General features: G+C 57.3%; 1 protein-coding gene across 1 annotated transcript; it reads left to right on the top strand.

Annotated features, from left to right (window-relative positions):
* Positions 1-10,420: 10,420 nt before the first annotated feature.
* C1QL4 (complement C1q like 4) lies at positions 10,421-14,797 on the top strand. The gene is made up of 2 exons (XM_085041243.1): positions 10,421-11,052; positions 14,514-14,797. The coding sequence occupies exons 1-2, from the start codon at positions 10,534-10,536 to the stop codon at positions 14,691-14,693; spliced, it is 699 nt and encodes a 232-aa protein (XP_084897369.1). The 5' UTR covers positions 10,421-10,533; the 3' UTR covers positions 14,694-14,797.
* Positions 14,798-16,843: the final 2,046 nt, after the last annotated feature.

Below are 16,843 nucleotides of genomic sequence, written 5' to 3'. Positions count from 1 at the left end.
CCCCAAAGATGGGCTGAGACCCCAAATGTGGGCTGAGACCCCAAATCTGGTGACACCAAATGAGGAGACCCCAAAGATGGGACTGAGACCCCAAATCCGGTGAGTGACACCAAATGGGGAACCCCAAATATGGTGACACCAACTGAAGGACCCCAAATGTGGGGCTGAGACCCCAAAATCCGGTGACATCAACCCAGGGACCCCATATGGGGCTGAGACCCCAAATCTGGTGAGTGACACCAAATGAGAGACCCCAAATGTGGGTTGAGACCCCAAAGATGACTTTGAGACCCCAAAGATGAGGCTGAGACCCCCAAAGATGAGTTTGAGATCCCAAAATCCGGTGACACCAAATGGGGAACCCCAAATCTGTGACTGAGACCCTAAACATAGGTCTGAAACCCCAAAGATGGGTTTGAGACCCCCAAATCTGGGCTGAGACCCCAAATCTGGTGACATCAACCCAGGGACCCCAAAAGATGGGTTTGAGACCCCAAATCCGGTGAGTGACACCAAATGAGAGACCCCAATATGGACTGAGACCCCAAAGATGACTTTGAGACCCCAAAGATGAGGCTGAAATCCCAAAGATGAGTTTGAGATCCCAAAATCCGGTGACACCAAATGAAAGACCCCAAAGATGGTGCTGAGACCCCAAAAATGGGACTGAGACCCCAAATCCGGTGAGTGACACCAAATGTGAGACCCCAAAGATGTGTCTGAGACCCAAAAATGGGACTGAGACCCCAAATCCGGTGAGTGACACCAAATGAAAGACCCCAAAGATGGGGCTGAGACCTCCCAAAAAATGGGTTTGAGACCCCAAATCGAGTGACACCAACTGAAGGACCCCAAAGATGGGGTCAGACCCCAAATCCGGGGAGTGACACCAATCCAGGGACCCCAAAAGATGGGGTGAGACCCCAAAGATGAGTTTGAGACTCCAAAGATGACTTTGAGACCCCAAATGTGGGACTGAGACCCCAAAATCCGGTGACACCAAATGGGGAACCCCAAATGTGACTCTGAACCCCCAAAGCCAACCCCAACCCCCCCATGGCGACAAGGACACGATTTACCCCTGTCCCCCCATCCTCCCCTCCCCCAAATGTCCCCAAATGTCCCAAAGTGTCCCCAAGTGTCCCCCAATGTCCCCAAGTGTCCCAAACCCCCATCATCGCCTCCCCCAAACCCACCAACTCCCCCAGTGTCCCCAAATGTCCCCAAAGTCCCCCTCCCACCATCCTCCCCTCCCCCAAACCCCCAATGTCCCCAAACCCCCCAAGTGTCCCCAAATGTCCCAACCCCCATCCTCCCCTCCCCCAAACCTCCAAATGTCCCCAAATGTCCCCAGAACCCCCAATGTCCCCAACCCCTCCCCATCCTCCCCTCCCCCAATGTCCCCAAGTGTCCCCAACCCCTCCCCCATCCTCCCTCCCCCAAACCCCCAAGTGTCCCAAATGTTCCCAACCCCATCTTCCCCTTCCCCAACCCCCAAACCTCCAATGTCCCCAAGTGTCCCCAAATGTCCCTCCTCCATCCTCCCTCTAAACCCCCAGTGTCCCCAAACCCCCAAGTGTCCCCAAATGTCCCCCAATGTCCCCAACCCCCTCCCCCTCCTCCACTCCCCCAAACCCCCAAATGTCCCCAAATGTCCCAAACCCCCATCTTCCCCTCCCCAACCCCCAAACCCCCAAATGTCCCCCCTCCCCCTTCCTCCCCTCCCCAACCCCAGTGTCCCCAAGTGTCCCCAAGTGTCCCCACCCCCCGCCCCCCGCCCTGCTCATTAGCGGCTTTCCCCAGCCGCGCGGCTAATTAATTCGCTCATTAAGGAGCGGCTCGTTAAGGGGGGAGGGGCAGGCGGTGGCACTGTCGCCTCGCTGTCCCCAGGTGTCGCCGAGCGCGGCTGGTTGTCACCGGATCGATCGAGTCGGGAGAGGAGATTGATCGATCGATCGATCGGAGCGCTGGGGATTGTCGCCATTGATTGATTGATTGGTTGGAGGCGAGGGGACAGCGAGGGACAGTGGGGGGACAGTGAGGGACAGGGAGGGACAGTGAGGGACAGCAGGGGACAGGGAGGGACAGCGAGGGGACAGCAGGGGACAGCGGGGGGACAGTGGGGGACAGTGGGAGGGGACAGAGAGACAGGGAGGACAGGGAGGGACAGGGAGGGACAGTTTGGGGACAGGACAGGCAGAGGGGACAGAGAGGACAGTGAGGGGACAGCGAGGACAGTGAGGGACAGGGGGAGGACAGAGGGGACAGGGGACAGGGAGGACAGGGAGGGACAGGGGACACAGGGAGGGGACAGCAGGGGGACAGCGAGGGGACAGGGAGGACAGTGGGGGACAGCGAGGGCAGGGAGGGGACAGGGAGGGACAGTTGGGGACAGAAGGGCAGCGAGGGACAGGGAGGGACAGCGAGGGGAGAGAGGAGGGACACGGAGGGGACAGTGGGGGACAGGGAGGGACAGGAGGGGACAGTGGGGGATACGGAGGGACAGGGAGGGGACAGGGAGGGACGGTGGGGGACAGGGAGGGGACAGTGGGTGGGACAGGAGGGACAGCAGGGGACAGAGGGGGACAGGGAGGGACAGGAAGGGGACAGCGGGGACAGCAAGGGACAGCGAGGGGGGGAGGGGACAGGGAGGGGCCAGCGAGGGGACAGAGGGGGACAGTGGGGGACAGGGAGGGACAGCTAGGGACAGCGGGGTGGGAAAAAAGGGACGAGGAATGAATAAAAATGAGAGAAATGGGAAGAAAATCCCATGGAAAATGGAAACAAACGGACGGGAAATGAATAAAAATGAGGAAAATGGCAAATAAACGGACTGGGGAATTCATTAAAATGAGGGAAATGGGGGAAAAAAGGAAGGGGAATGGATAAAAATGTGGAAAATGGGAAAAAATCCTGTAGAAAATGGGAAAAAACGGACGGGAAATGAATAAAAATGAGGAAAATGGCAAATAAACGGACTGGGAATGGATAAAAATGAGGGAAATGGGAAAAACTCCTGTGGAAAATGGGAAGAAACGCATGGGGAATAATTAAAAAGGAGGAAAATGGAAAAAAACCGACGGGAAATGCAAAAAAATGAGAAAAATGGGGAAAATCTTGTGGAAAATGGAAAAAAAACTGATGGGAAATGGATAAAAATGAGGAAAATGGGGGAAAATCCTGTGGAAAATGGGAAAAAACTGCATGGAAATGAATAAAAATGAGGAAAATGGGAAAAAGCCACAGAACATGGGAAAAACCGCAAGGGGAATGAATGAAAAATATGGAAAATGGGGGAAAAATCCCATGGAAAATGGCAAAAACCTGCATGGAAAATGAATAAAAAAATAAGGAGAATGGGAAAAATTCCTGTGGAAAATGGGAAAAACCACACGGGGAATGAATAAAAATGAGGAAAATGGAAAATAAACGGACTGGGAATGGATAAAAATGAGAAAAATGGGGAAAAATCTTGTGGAAAATGGAAAAAAAACTGCATGGGAATGAATAAAAATTAGGAAAATGGGAAAAAATCCCGTGGAAAATGGGAAAAAACTGCATGGGAATGAATAAAAATGAGGAAAATGGGAAAAAGCCACAGAACATGGGAAAAACCGCAAGGGGAATGAATGAAAAATATGGAAAATGGGGAAAAAATCCCATGGAAAATGGCAAAAAACTGCATGGAAAATGAATAAAAAAATAAGGAGAATGGGAAAAAATCCCATGGAAAATGGGAAAAAACGCATGGGGAATGAATAAAAATGAGGAGAATGGGGGAAAAACGGATGGAAAATGAATAAAAATGAGAGAAATGGGAAGAAAATCCCATGGAAAATGGAAAAAAAACGGACTGGAAAGGGCATAAAAATGAAGAAAATGGGAAAAAAACCCATGGAAAATGGGAAAAACTGCATGGGAATGAATAAAAAGGAGGAGAATGGGGGAAAAGGAAAGGAAATGAATAAAAATGAGAAAAATGGGAAAAAATCCCATGGAAATTGGAAAAAAAACTGTATGGGAAATGAATAAAAATGAGGGAAAGGGGAAGAAAATCCCATGGAAAATGGGAAAAAAGGCATGAGAAATGAATAAACATGAGGAAAATGGAGGGGAAAGGAAGGGGAATGGATAAAAATAAGGAAAATTGGGGAAAAAAACATGGAAAATGGAAAAAACCACACGGGGAATGAATAAAAATGAGGAACATGGGAAAAAACGGATGGGAAATGAATAAAAATGAGGGAAATGGGAGAAAATCCCATGGAAAATGGAAAAAAAATGGACGGGAAATGAATAAAAATGAGGAAAATGGAAAATAAACGGACTGGGAATGGATAAAAATGAGGAAAATGGGGAAAAACTGGACTGGGAATGGATTAAAATAGGAGAAATGGGGAAAAAAGGAAGGGAAATGGATTAAAATATGGAAAAAGGGAAAAAATCCACGCGGGAAATGCATTAAAATGAGGAAAAAGGGAAAAAAATCCACGCGGGAAATGCATTAAAATAAGGGAAATGGGGAAAAACTGCATGGGAAATGGATAAAAATGAGGGAAATGGGAAAAACCACACGGGAAATGCAGAAAAAATAAGGAAAATGGGAAAAAAATGGGAAAAAAACCCAAACGGGAAATGCATAAAAATAGGGAAAAGGGAAGGAAAAAAAACCACAAGGGAAATGCAAAAAACCCACATGGGAAATGCATTAAAACCAGACGGAAAATGCACGGAAAAGGCACCAAAAAAACTCGGAAAATGCAAAAAAACCCCACGGGAAATGTGCAAAAAAAGCACAGAAAATGTCCAGAAAACCTCAGGAAATGCATTAAAAACCACATCGAAATGGATCAAAAGGCACGGGAATGAATGAATGAATAAAAAATACAGGAAATGCACCAAAAAACCCACAGAACATGCGTGGAAATCATACATGAACCCACGGGAAACATGCAAAATACATGGGAAATGCACAAAATACATGGGAAATGAATAAAATACATGGGAAATGCACAAAATACATGGGAAATGCACAAAATACATGGGAAATGCACACGTGTGCTGAGCTCACACGCAATGCACATGCAGAGTTCACACGGACTGCACACGCAGAGCACACATGGAACACATGCAGAGCACACACATGTGCAAGATGCACACACAGAACTCACACAGAGCACACACATGAACTGGGTGTGAACACACAGAGCCCTCACACACACACACACAGGGGACACAGAGCGCAGAGCACACACAGCACACACGTGTGCAGGATGCACACACACAGCTCACACACATTCACACACACACAACACACACAGAACACACGCAGAGCACACACATGTGTGGGATGCACACACAGAGCTCACACACATTCACACGCAGAGCACACACATGTGCAGGATGCACACACATGCACTGACCTCACACACAGAGCTCACACGCAGCACACACGGAGTTCACGTGAACTGAGCTCTCTCACACCACACAGCTCACACATGTTCACACACACAGGACACACACAGAGCTCACACACACAGCCCACACACACAGAACACACACAGAACACATGCAGAGCACACACATGTGCGGGATGCACACACATGCACAGAGCTCACACACAGAGCTCACACACACGGAACACACACAGAACACACACTGAGCACACACATGTGCAGGATGCACACACAGAGCTCACACACATTCACACACACAGAGCTCACACACATTCACATGCAGAGCACGTACATGTGCAGGATGCACACACACAGCTCACACAGAGCTCACATGCAGCACACACGGAGTTCACATGAACTGAGCACTCACACACAGAGCTCACACACGTTCACACACACACAGGACACACACAGAGCTCACAGCTCACACAACACACACACAACACACACAGAACACACACAGAACACACACAGAGCACACACATGTGCAGGATGCACACACAGGATGCACACACATTCACACACACAGGATGCACACACATTCACGCACATGCACTGAGCTCACACACAGAGCTCACACACAGAACACACACAGAACACACACAGAGCTCACATGGAGCTCACACACACAGGATGCACACACACAGTCACATGCAGAGCACACATGTGCAGGATGCACACACACACACACGCACACACACACACACACATGTCACACTCCCACTCTCACCCGCCCTGCCCTCACACACCAACTCACCGTCAATTCACACTCTGTGCACCCTGCGGGTCACACTGCGGCCTCCACGGGTGGACACGGCTGGACATGGATGGACACAGATGGACCCCACATATGTACATGGATGGACACTGCATGGACACGCATGGATCCCGGACATGGACATGGATGGACACAGATGGACCCCACACATGGACATGGATGGACACTGCATGGGTGTGCATGGACCCCAGACATGGACACGAGTGGACACTGCATGGACGTGCATGGACCCCACATATGGACATGGATGGACACTGCATGAGTGTGTATGGACCCCAGACATGGACACAAGTGGACACTGCATGGACAGGCATGGATCCCAGACATGGACACGAGTGAACACTGCATGGACACACATGGACCCCAGACATGGACACAAGTGGACACTGCATGGACGTGCATGGACCCCACATGGACACGGGTGGACCCTGAACGCGGACAAGAGTGGACACTACATGGACATGCATGGACCCAATATGGACACAGACAGACCCCACATGTGGACACGAATGGACACTGCATGGACACACGTGGACCCCATAAATGGACACGAGTGGACCCTGAACACGGACAGGAGTGGACACTGCATGGATGTGCATGGATCCCACAGATGGACATGGATGGACACACACGGACCCCACACGGACACACACGGACATGGATGGACACACATATGGACACGAGTGGACACCCCAGACATGGATGGACACACACGGACACACATGGACCCCACATATGGACATGGATGGACACCACATGGACATGGATGGACACAGGTGAACACGGATGGACACACATGGACACGGATGGACACACATGGACACGGATGGACACAGATGGATCTCAGATATGGAGAGGAGTGGACACTGCATGGACATGCATGGACACACATATGGACATGGATGGACCCCACATATGGACATGAGTGGACACTGCACAGACACGGATGGACACACATGGACACACAGGAACACACACAAACCCTGCACACGGACACACACGGACACACATATGGACACGAGTGGACACCCCAGACATGGACATGGATGGACACACACATGGACATACACGGACACACACACACGGACACGGATGGACACACACGGACACACATATGGACATGAGTGGACACCCCAGACATGGACATGGATGGACACCCATGGACACACACGGACACACACACACGGACACGGATGGACACACATATGGACACACACGGACATGGATGGACACCACATATGGACATGAGCTGACACCCCACACAGACACGGATGGACACACACACCGACATGGATGGACACACACGGACACACAGGAACACACATGAACCCTGCACATGGACACGGATGGACACACATACGGACATGAGTGGACACCCCAGACATGGACATGGATGGACACACACAGACATGGATGGACACACACGGACACACCTGGATGGACACGAGTGGACACACACACACACACACACACACACACATGTGCAAAGCCCCCCTTGTCACAGCGACCCCAATCTAACCCCCGAAATCCCACCTAATCCCCCAATTTCCATCGGACACCCCAAACCAGCCGGGCTGTCCGGGGGTGTCAGGGGGTGTCCGGGGGTGTCCGGGGGTGTCCGGGGGTGTCCGGGGGGGTCCGGGGCTGTCCGGGGCTGTCCGGGGGGGTCCGGGGGGCTCTGGGGGTGTCAGGGGTGTCCGGGGGGCTCTGGGGTCACTGTCCCCCCTCCCCTCCCCCACCCCTCCGGCCCCTCCCCGCCCCGCCGTGCCGGACCGTCGGGCGGGGCGAACCGAGCCGAGCCGAGCCGAGCCGCGGGCACAGCGCCGGCCGAACCGGCAGCAGGTACCGGAGAGAACCGAACCGAACCGAACCGGGCCGGGCCGGGCCGGGGGGAAAAAGGGACCGGGAGGGGTCGGGAGAGAGGTACTGAGGGGACAATCCCGGGTTGGGGGTGACAATCCCAGGGCTGACAATCCCAGGGGGACAATCCCGGGCTGAGGGTGACAATCCCGGGGGTGACAATCCCAGGGGGACAATCCCGGGCCTGGGAGGGACAATCCCGGGAGAGACAATCCCGGTGGGTTCAATCCCGGGAGTGACAATCCTGCAATCCCGAGGGGACAATCCCGAGGGGACAATCGCGGGTCGGGGGAGGACAATCCCCGGTGTCGCTCACCGGTAACTTGGGGAGAAGTTGCCCCGCGCGTCTGGCGGGGAGATCGCTGCTCCATCTCGGTTCTGTCCCGGTTCTGTCCCGGTTCTGTCCCGGTTCTGTCTCGGTTTTGTCCCGGTTCTGTGGTTTGTTTTGTGGTGTTCATCCCATCTCCATCCCGGCTCCGGCTGCAGCTCCATCCCGTTTTTATCCCGGCTCCGCTCGCGGCTCATCCCAGCTCCATCCCGGCACTGATCCCGGCTCATCCCATCTCCATCCCGCTTCTGTCCCGGTTCTATCCCAGCTCCATCCCGCCTCCGCTCGCAGCTCCATCCCCGGTTGTTCCAGTCGCGGTTCCATCCCGGCATCGGTCACCGTTCCATCCCGGCTCCGCTCTCGTCTCCATCCCGCTCTCGCCTCCATCCCTCTCTCTCCGGTCGCGGTTACATCAGCAGCTCCCACCCCAGCTCGGGTCCAGCCTGCTGCAGGAGCTCCGCTCTCCGCTCCGTGCTCCGCTCTGCTCTCCGCTCAGCTCTCCGCTCCGTGCTCTGCTCTCCGCTCCGTGCTCTGCTCTCCGCTCCGCGCCCAGCCCGGCTCTCTGCTCCGCTCCCGGCTCCGCTCCCGGTTCTGCTCCCGGTTCTGCTCCCGGTTCGGATCCCAGCTTTTTCTTGGTTCTGCTCTCCGGTTCTGCTCTTCGGTTCTGCTCCCGGTTCGGATCCCGGTTCGGATCCCAGCTCGTTTCCCGGTTCTGCTCTCCGGTTCTGCTCCCGGCTGCTCTCCCGGTACCGGTTGTGCTCCACTCACCACCAGCGGCTCAGGTTCTGAGCTCTCCGCCAGCTCTGCTCCCTGCTCCGCCCGCGCCTCCAGCCCTACTCCCGGCCCTATTCCCGGCCCCATTCCCGATCCCATTCCCGATCCCATTCCCGATCCCATTCCCGATCCCATTCCTGATCCCATTCCCGGCCCTATTCCCGATCCCATTCCTGATCCTATTCCCGGCCCAATTCCCCGATCCCATTCCCGATCCCATTCCCTGTCCCATTCCTGATCCCATTCCCGATCCTATTCCCGATCCCATTCCCGATCCCATTCTCAGCTCCACCTGCAGCTTCCCCCCCGGCCCAAGCCCCGATCCCATTCCCGGCTCTATTCCCGGCCATATTCCCGGTCTCACCCCTGCTCCCGATCCCATTCCCGATCCCATTCCCTGCCCTATTCTCGGCCCTATTCCCGATCCCATTCCCGGCCCTATTCCCGATCCCAGTCCCATTCCCGATCCCAGTCCCATTCTCGGCCCTATTCCCATTCCCAATCCCACTCTCAGTCCCATTCCCGTTTCCCATCCCATTCTCAGCCCCATTCCCGCTCTGGGTTTCACCCTCGGCTCCACCCGCAGCTGCAGCCTCTGTCACCATCCCTGTCCCTGTCCCTGTCCTTGTCCCCATCCCTGTCCTCATTCCTGTCCCCACCAGCCCCATCCCTGTCCCTATTCCTCTCCCCATCCCTGTCACCATTCCTGTCCCCATCCCTGTCACCATTCCTGTCCCCATCCCTGTCCCTGCTCTGTCCCTACCAACCCCATCCCTGTCCCTATTCCTGTCCCCATAAAGCCCATCCCTGTCCCCATCCCTGTCCCCATCCCTGTCCCTATCCCTGTCCCTATTCCTGTCCCCATCCCTGTCCCCACCCCTGTCCCCACCAACCCCATCCCCACTGCCATTCCCCCCTCTCCCAACGCCTCCAGCAGCCCCATCCTTGTCCCTGTCCCCCTCCCCAGTATCCCCAGTGTCCCCAGTATCCCCAGTATCCCCAGTATCCCCAGTATCCTCAGTGTCCCCAGTATCCCCAGTGTCTCCCTCCCCAGTATCCCTAGTGTCCCCCGAGTATCCCCTGTCCTCCTCCCCAGTCTCCCCAGTCTCCCCAGTGTCCCCGCTGTCCCCAGTGTCCCCGCTGTCCCCAGTGTCCCCAGTGTCCCCAGTGTCCCCAGTGTCCCCAGTGTCCCTCTCGCCCCCTCCCCGCCACCACCACCACCGCCCCCCCCTCCGCTCGCCACCATCGCTCCCAAAGGCGACGAGGACCTGCTGGCGCTGGCCGCCTCGCGGCTGAGCCGCAGGAAGCGGGTGGCCGCCGTGGCCATCGGGGTGGCGATGCTGCTGCTGCTGCTGGTGGCCATCCCGCTGCTGGTGCACGGCTCCAAGCCCGCCGCCGCGCACTACGAGATGCTGGGCAGCTGCCGCATGGTGTGCGAGTCCTACCCCGAGCTGCCCGCCGCCTCCGCGCCGCCCTTCCCTCCGCTAGCCAAGGGCGAGCAGGGCCGAAAGGGCCGCGCCGGCCTCCGCGGGCCACCGGGGCCACCGGGCCCGAGGGGACCTCCGGGAGAACCGGGCCGGCCGGGACCACCGGGACCACCGGGACCCGGACCGGGGGGGTACATCCCCTCCTTCTACAGCCCCAAAATCGCCTTCTACGCCGGGCTACGGAAACCCCACGAGGGCTACGAGGTGCTGCGGTTTGACGACGTGGTGACCAACGTGGGCAACTACTACGAGCCGTCGAGCGGCAAGTTCACCTGCCCGCTGCCCGGGATCTACTTCTTCACCTACCACGTCCTGATGCGCGGCGGCGACGGGACCAGCATGTGGGCAGACCTGATGAAGAACGGGCAGGTAGGGGGGACAGACCACCGGGAGACCACCGGGAGAGCCCTGAGAGAGCCCTGAGAGAGCCCAGAGAGAGCCCAGGGGGAGCCCCGGGAGAGCCCAGGAGGAGACCCTCGGGGAACACCTGAGAGAGCCCCGGGAGACCCCCGAGAGACCCCCGGGAGATGCCCGAGAGACCCCCGAGAGATACCCGGGAGAGCCCTGAGAGAGACCCCCGAGAGACCCCCGGGGGACACCCGAGAGAGAGCAGGGAGAGACTCCCGAGAAACCCCCGAGAGACCCCCGGGAGACACCCGGGAGAGCCCCAAGAGACCCCCGGGGGACATCTGAGAGACCCCCGAGATTGGGGTTGTGGTTTGGGCTCAGTTTTTGGGTTTGGAGGTTTTTGGGGTGTTGGTGTGGTTGTGTCCGTTTCTGGTTTTGCATCCCCGATTTTGGTTTTTTCCCTAAATTCTTGGTTTTTCCATCCCCAGTTCCGTTTTTTTCTGGTCCTTAAATCCCAATTCCACCATCCAAACCTTCCCTAAATTCCCATCCTCCTCTCCCTCCATCCCTGATTTCTCATCCCCAGTTCTGGTTTTTTCCCTTCTTCCTGATTTTCCATCCCCAGTTCCGTTTTTTTCTGGTCCTTAAATCCCAATTCCACCATCTAAACATTCCCTAAATTCCCATCCTTTCTCTCATCCCGGATTCCCCATCTCCAGTTCTGTTTTTTTCACTCCTTCCTGATTTCCCATCCCAGTTCTGTTCCTTCCCATTCCCAATCCCATTTCTCCCATCCAATCTCTCCCTAATTTCCCATCCTCTCCCTCCATTCCTGATTTCTCATCCCCAGTTCTGTTTTGTTTCCCTCCATTCCTGATTTTCCATCCCCAGTTCCGTTTTTTTCTGGTCCTTAAATCCCAATTCCACCATCCAAACCTTCCCTAAATTCCCATCCTTTCTCTCATCCCTGATTCTCTATCTCCAGTTCAGGTTTTTCCCCTCCTTTCCTGATTCCCCATCCCAGTTCTGTTCCTTACCATTCCCAATCCCATTTCCCCCATCCAATCTCTCCCTAAATTCCCATCCTCTCCCTCCATCCCTGATTTCTCATCCTCAGTTCTGTTTTTTTCCCTAAATTCCTGATTTTCCATCCCCAGTTCTGTTTTTTTCTGGTCCTTAAATCCCAATTCCGCCATCCAAACCTTCCCTAAATTCCCATCCTTTCCCCTATTCCTGATTTTCCATCCCCAGTTCTGTATTTTCCTGGTCCTGAAATCCCAATTCCACCATCCAAACCTTCCCTAAATTCCCATCCTTTCCCCCACAAATTCCCATCCTCTCCCCCAATCCCTCATTCCCCAGTTCCTCCCAAATCCCAAATCCCACATCCCATTTCCCCCATCCAATCCCACATCCCAATTCCCATCCAAACCACCCCAAATTCCCATCCTCTCTCCCCAAATTCCCACATCCCAATTCCCATCCGATCCCACCCCAAATCCATCCTCTCCCCTCCCTCAAATTCCCATCCTCTGCCCCCCAAATCCCACATCCCATTTCCCCACCCAATCCACCCTAAATCCCATCCTCTCCCCCCGAATTCCCATCCTCTTCCCCCAAATTCCTATCATCTCTCCCCCCAAATTCCCATTTTCTTCTCCCCAAATTCCCATTCTCTTCCCCCAATCCCATCATCTCCCCCAAATTCCCACGTCCTATTTTCCACATCCAATCCCCCCAAATCCCATCCTCTCTCCCCAAATTCCCACATCCCATTTCCCCCATTCTCTGCCCCAAATCCCATCCTCTCTCCCCAAATTCCCACACCCCAAATCCCACCCAATCCACCCCAAATCCATCCTCTCTCCCCAAATTCCCACACCCCAAATCCCACCCAATCCCACCCCAAATCCCAGTCAATCCCACCCCAAATCCCCTCCTCTCCCCCCAAATTCCCACACCCCAAATCCCACCCAATCCCACCCCAAATCCATCCTCTCCCCATCCCGGCTGATTCCCGGGATCTCCCTTTGTTTTCTCTCTCCCTGCCTCGCCCTGGACTCTTCCCATCCCTTTATTCCCGGAAAAAAACCCCAAGGATCGATGCAGGGTGGGCCTGGGGGGTCCTGGGGGGTCCTGGGGGGTCCTGGGGGGTCCTGGGCTGGTGGTCAGCAGGGAGTGACCAACCCTGAGCCCCCGCGGGGTTTGGGGGAGAGGATGGGAATTGGGGGAAATGGAAAAATGGATGTAGATTTGGGAGGAGCTGTGGAATCAGGAATAGGGGAAAGGATGGGGATTTTTGGGGGTTTGGGGTGGGATTGGATGGGGAAATGGGATGTGGGAATTTGGGGGGAAGTGGGGAATCAGTAACAGGGGAAAGAATGTAAATTTTGGGGGGTAGAGGGTGGGATTTGGGGTGGAATTGGATTTGGGGAAATGGGATATGGGGATTTGGGGGGAGAAGGTGGGATTTAGGTGGAGAGGATGGGATTTGGGGGGATTGAGTGGGGGAAATGGGATGTGGGATTGGGGATGGAGAATCAGGGATGTGGAAATGGATGGGAATTGTGGGGTTTGGATGGGGAAATGGGGACCCTGGGGACACCTCCACCCTGGGGACACCTCCATCGCGGGGACACCTCCACCCTGGGGACACCTCCACCGCGGGGACACCTCCACCCTGGGGACACCCCCTGGGGACACCTCCACCCTGGGGACACCTCCACCCTGGGGACACCTCCACCGCGGGGACACCTCCACCCTGGGGACAGCTCCACCATGGGGACACCCCCTGGGGACACCTCCACTGCGGGGACACCTCCATCCTGGGGACACCTCCACCGCGGGGACACCTCCACCCTGGGGACAGCTCCACCTGGGGTTTGGGGGTGGGGGTTGGGGTGGGGGTTGGGGGTTGGGGTTGGGGGTGGGGGTCCGCCCTGGGGACACCCCCACCCTGGGGACACCCCTTGGGGAAACCTCCACCCTGGGGACACCTCCACCTGGGGGACACTTCCACCGTGGGGACACTTCCACTGTGGGGACACCTCCACCGCGGGGACACTTCCACTGTGGGGACACCTCCCCTGACCCTGGATGTCACCCACCCTGGGGACACCTCCACCTTTCCCTGGTGCCAGGGGGGTGTCAGTGACACAATGCCAGGTGTGGTCAGTGCCAGGTGGGCTCAGCGCCATCTGGGCTCAGTGCCACCCGGCGTGGGTGACATCCAGGGTGGGTGACACCCGGACTCAGTGCCACCCGGGTTGGGTGACACCCGGGCTCAGTGCCACCCGGGGTGGGTGACACCCGGGCTCAGTGCCACCCGGGGTGGGTGACATCCGGGCTCAGTGCCACCCGGTGCAGGTGCCACCCGGGCTCAGTGCCACCCGGGGTGGGTGACACCCGGGCTCAGTGCCACCCGGTGCAGGTGCCACCCGGGCTCAGTGGCAGCCGGGTGGGTGACAGCCGTGTCCCCGCAGGTCCGTGCCAGCGCCATCGCGCAGGACGCTGACCAGAACTACGACTACGCGAGCAACAGTGTGATTTTACACCTGGACGTTGGCGATGAGGTGTTCGTGCGGCTGGACGGAGGGAAAGTGCACGGAGGGAACACCAACAAGTACAGCACCTTCTCGGGCTTCATCATCTACCCCGACTGACCACCGGGACCGCCGGGAGCACCGGGATTGCCCTCGGGACCACCGGGAGCAGCACCGGGACCACCGGGAGTGACAAATACAGCACCTTCTCCGGCTTCATCATCTACCCCGACTGACCACCGGGACCGCCGGGATCGTCCCCGGGACCACCGGGATCATCACCGGCACCACCGGGAGTACCGGGATCATTCCTGGGACCCCTGGGACCACCGGGAGTACCGGGAGTGACAAACACAGCACCTTGTCCGGTTTCATTACCTACCCCGACTGACCTCCGGGACCACCGGGATTGCCCTCGGGACCACCAGGAGCACCGGGAGCATCACCGGGAGTGGTGTTTGGTTTTTGTGGCCCCGGGATCGCCGGGATCATCCGCGGGGCAATGGGCACCGGGAGCACCGGGAGTGACAAATACAGCACCTTGTCCGGCTTCATTACCTACCCCGACTGACCTCCGGGAGCATCCCCGGGACCCCTGGGACCCCTGGGAGCACCGGGAGTACCGGGAGTGACAAATACAGCATCTTCTCCGGCTTCCTCATCTACCCCGACTGACCTCCGGGAGCACCGGGAGCATCCCCGGGAGCATCACCGGGGGCACCGGGAGCACCTCCGGCAGCACCGGGAACAACGGGAAGCATCCCCGGGAGCGCCGGGATCGAGTAGAGCGCATTTTCCGGATTTATCATCTTCCCCGACTGAGCCCCGGGAGCACCGGGATTACTCCCGGAATAATCATATTATTGGGATAATCATAATATTGGGACCACCGGAATCACCGGGAACCCCGGGATCATCCCCGGGATCACCGGGATCCCCGGGATCACCGGCATCATCCCCGGCATCATCCCCGGGATCACCGGGAGCTTCTCGGGTTTCATCATCTACCCCGATTGAGACCCCCGCGAGCTCCGCCCGGAGCCGCCCCGCCACCGCCGCCGTGCCGCTGCCCGCCGGTGACATCCCCGAGCTGTCGGTGACATCCCCGAGCCGTCGGTGACATCCCCGACTCCTCTGGTGACATCGCCGCGCTATCGGTGACATCCCCGAGCTGTCGGTGACATCCTCAAACCCCGCCGGTGACATCCTCAAACCTCGCCGGTGACATCCCCGAGCCATCGGCGACATCTCCGAGCCATCGGCGACATCCCCGAGCCGTCGGTGACATCCTCAAACCCCGCCGGTGACATCCTCAAACCCCGCCGGTAACATCCCGAGCCTCCTCGGTGACATCCCCGCGCTATCGGCGACATCCCCGAGCCATCGGCGACATCCCCGACTCCTCCGGTGACATCCCCGAGCCATCGGTGACATGCCCGAGCCATCGGCGACATCCCCCAGCTCCTCCGGTGACATCCTCAAACCCCGCCGGTGACATCTCGAGCCGCTCCGGTGACATCCCCGAGCCATCGGTGACATGCCGGCCTCTGCCAGTGACATCCCCAAGACCTCCGGTGACATCCTCAGCCGCTCCGGTGACATCCCCGCCTCTGCCGGTGATGGTGGTGTTGTTGGTGTATCCCGAGACCCTCCGGTGCCACCCGAGCCTCTCCGATGACATCCCGACCTCCTCCGGTGACATACCCGCGCTATTGGTGACATCCCGAGACCCGTCGGTGACATCCCTGCGCTGTCGGTGACACCCCCGACTCCTCCGGTGACATCCCCGCGCTGCCGGTGACATTCCCAATCCCGCCGGTGCCACCCGAGCTTCCCCGGTGACATCCCGAGCCTCTGCCGGTGACATCCCCGCGCTGCCGGTGACATCCTTAAACTCCGCCGGTGACATCCCCAGACCCTCCGGTGCCACCCGAGCCTCCCCGGTGACATCCTCACCTCTACCGGTGACATCCCCGCGCTATCGGTGACATCCCCAAACCCCGCCGGTGACATCCCGAGACCCGTCGGTGACATCCCCAAGCCCTCCGGTGTCACCCCGCTCCGTGCCACCCCCGCCAGCGCGACAAGCGACATCGCCCCGCATGCCAGCACCCCCCGCGAGGCTGGCTGGGTGTCCCAGTGTCACCCCGGTGTCACCCCGGTGTCACTCGGTGCCACCCAAGCCTCTCCGGTGCCACCCCAGTGTCACTCGGTGCCACCGCAGTGTCACCCCAGCGTCACTCCAGTGCCACCCAAACCTCTCCGGTGCC

The sequence above is a fragment of the Lichenostomus cassidix genome, chromosome 29 (genome assembly GCF_008360975.1).
Source record: "Lichenostomus cassidix isolate B80296 chromosome 29, HeHo_3.0, whole genome shotgun sequence".
Classification (NCBI taxonomy): domain Eukaryota; kingdom Metazoa; phylum Chordata; class Aves; order Passeriformes; family Meliphagidae; genus Lichenostomus; species Lichenostomus cassidix.
This window is presented reverse-complemented; position numbering and strand designations above follow the sequence as displayed.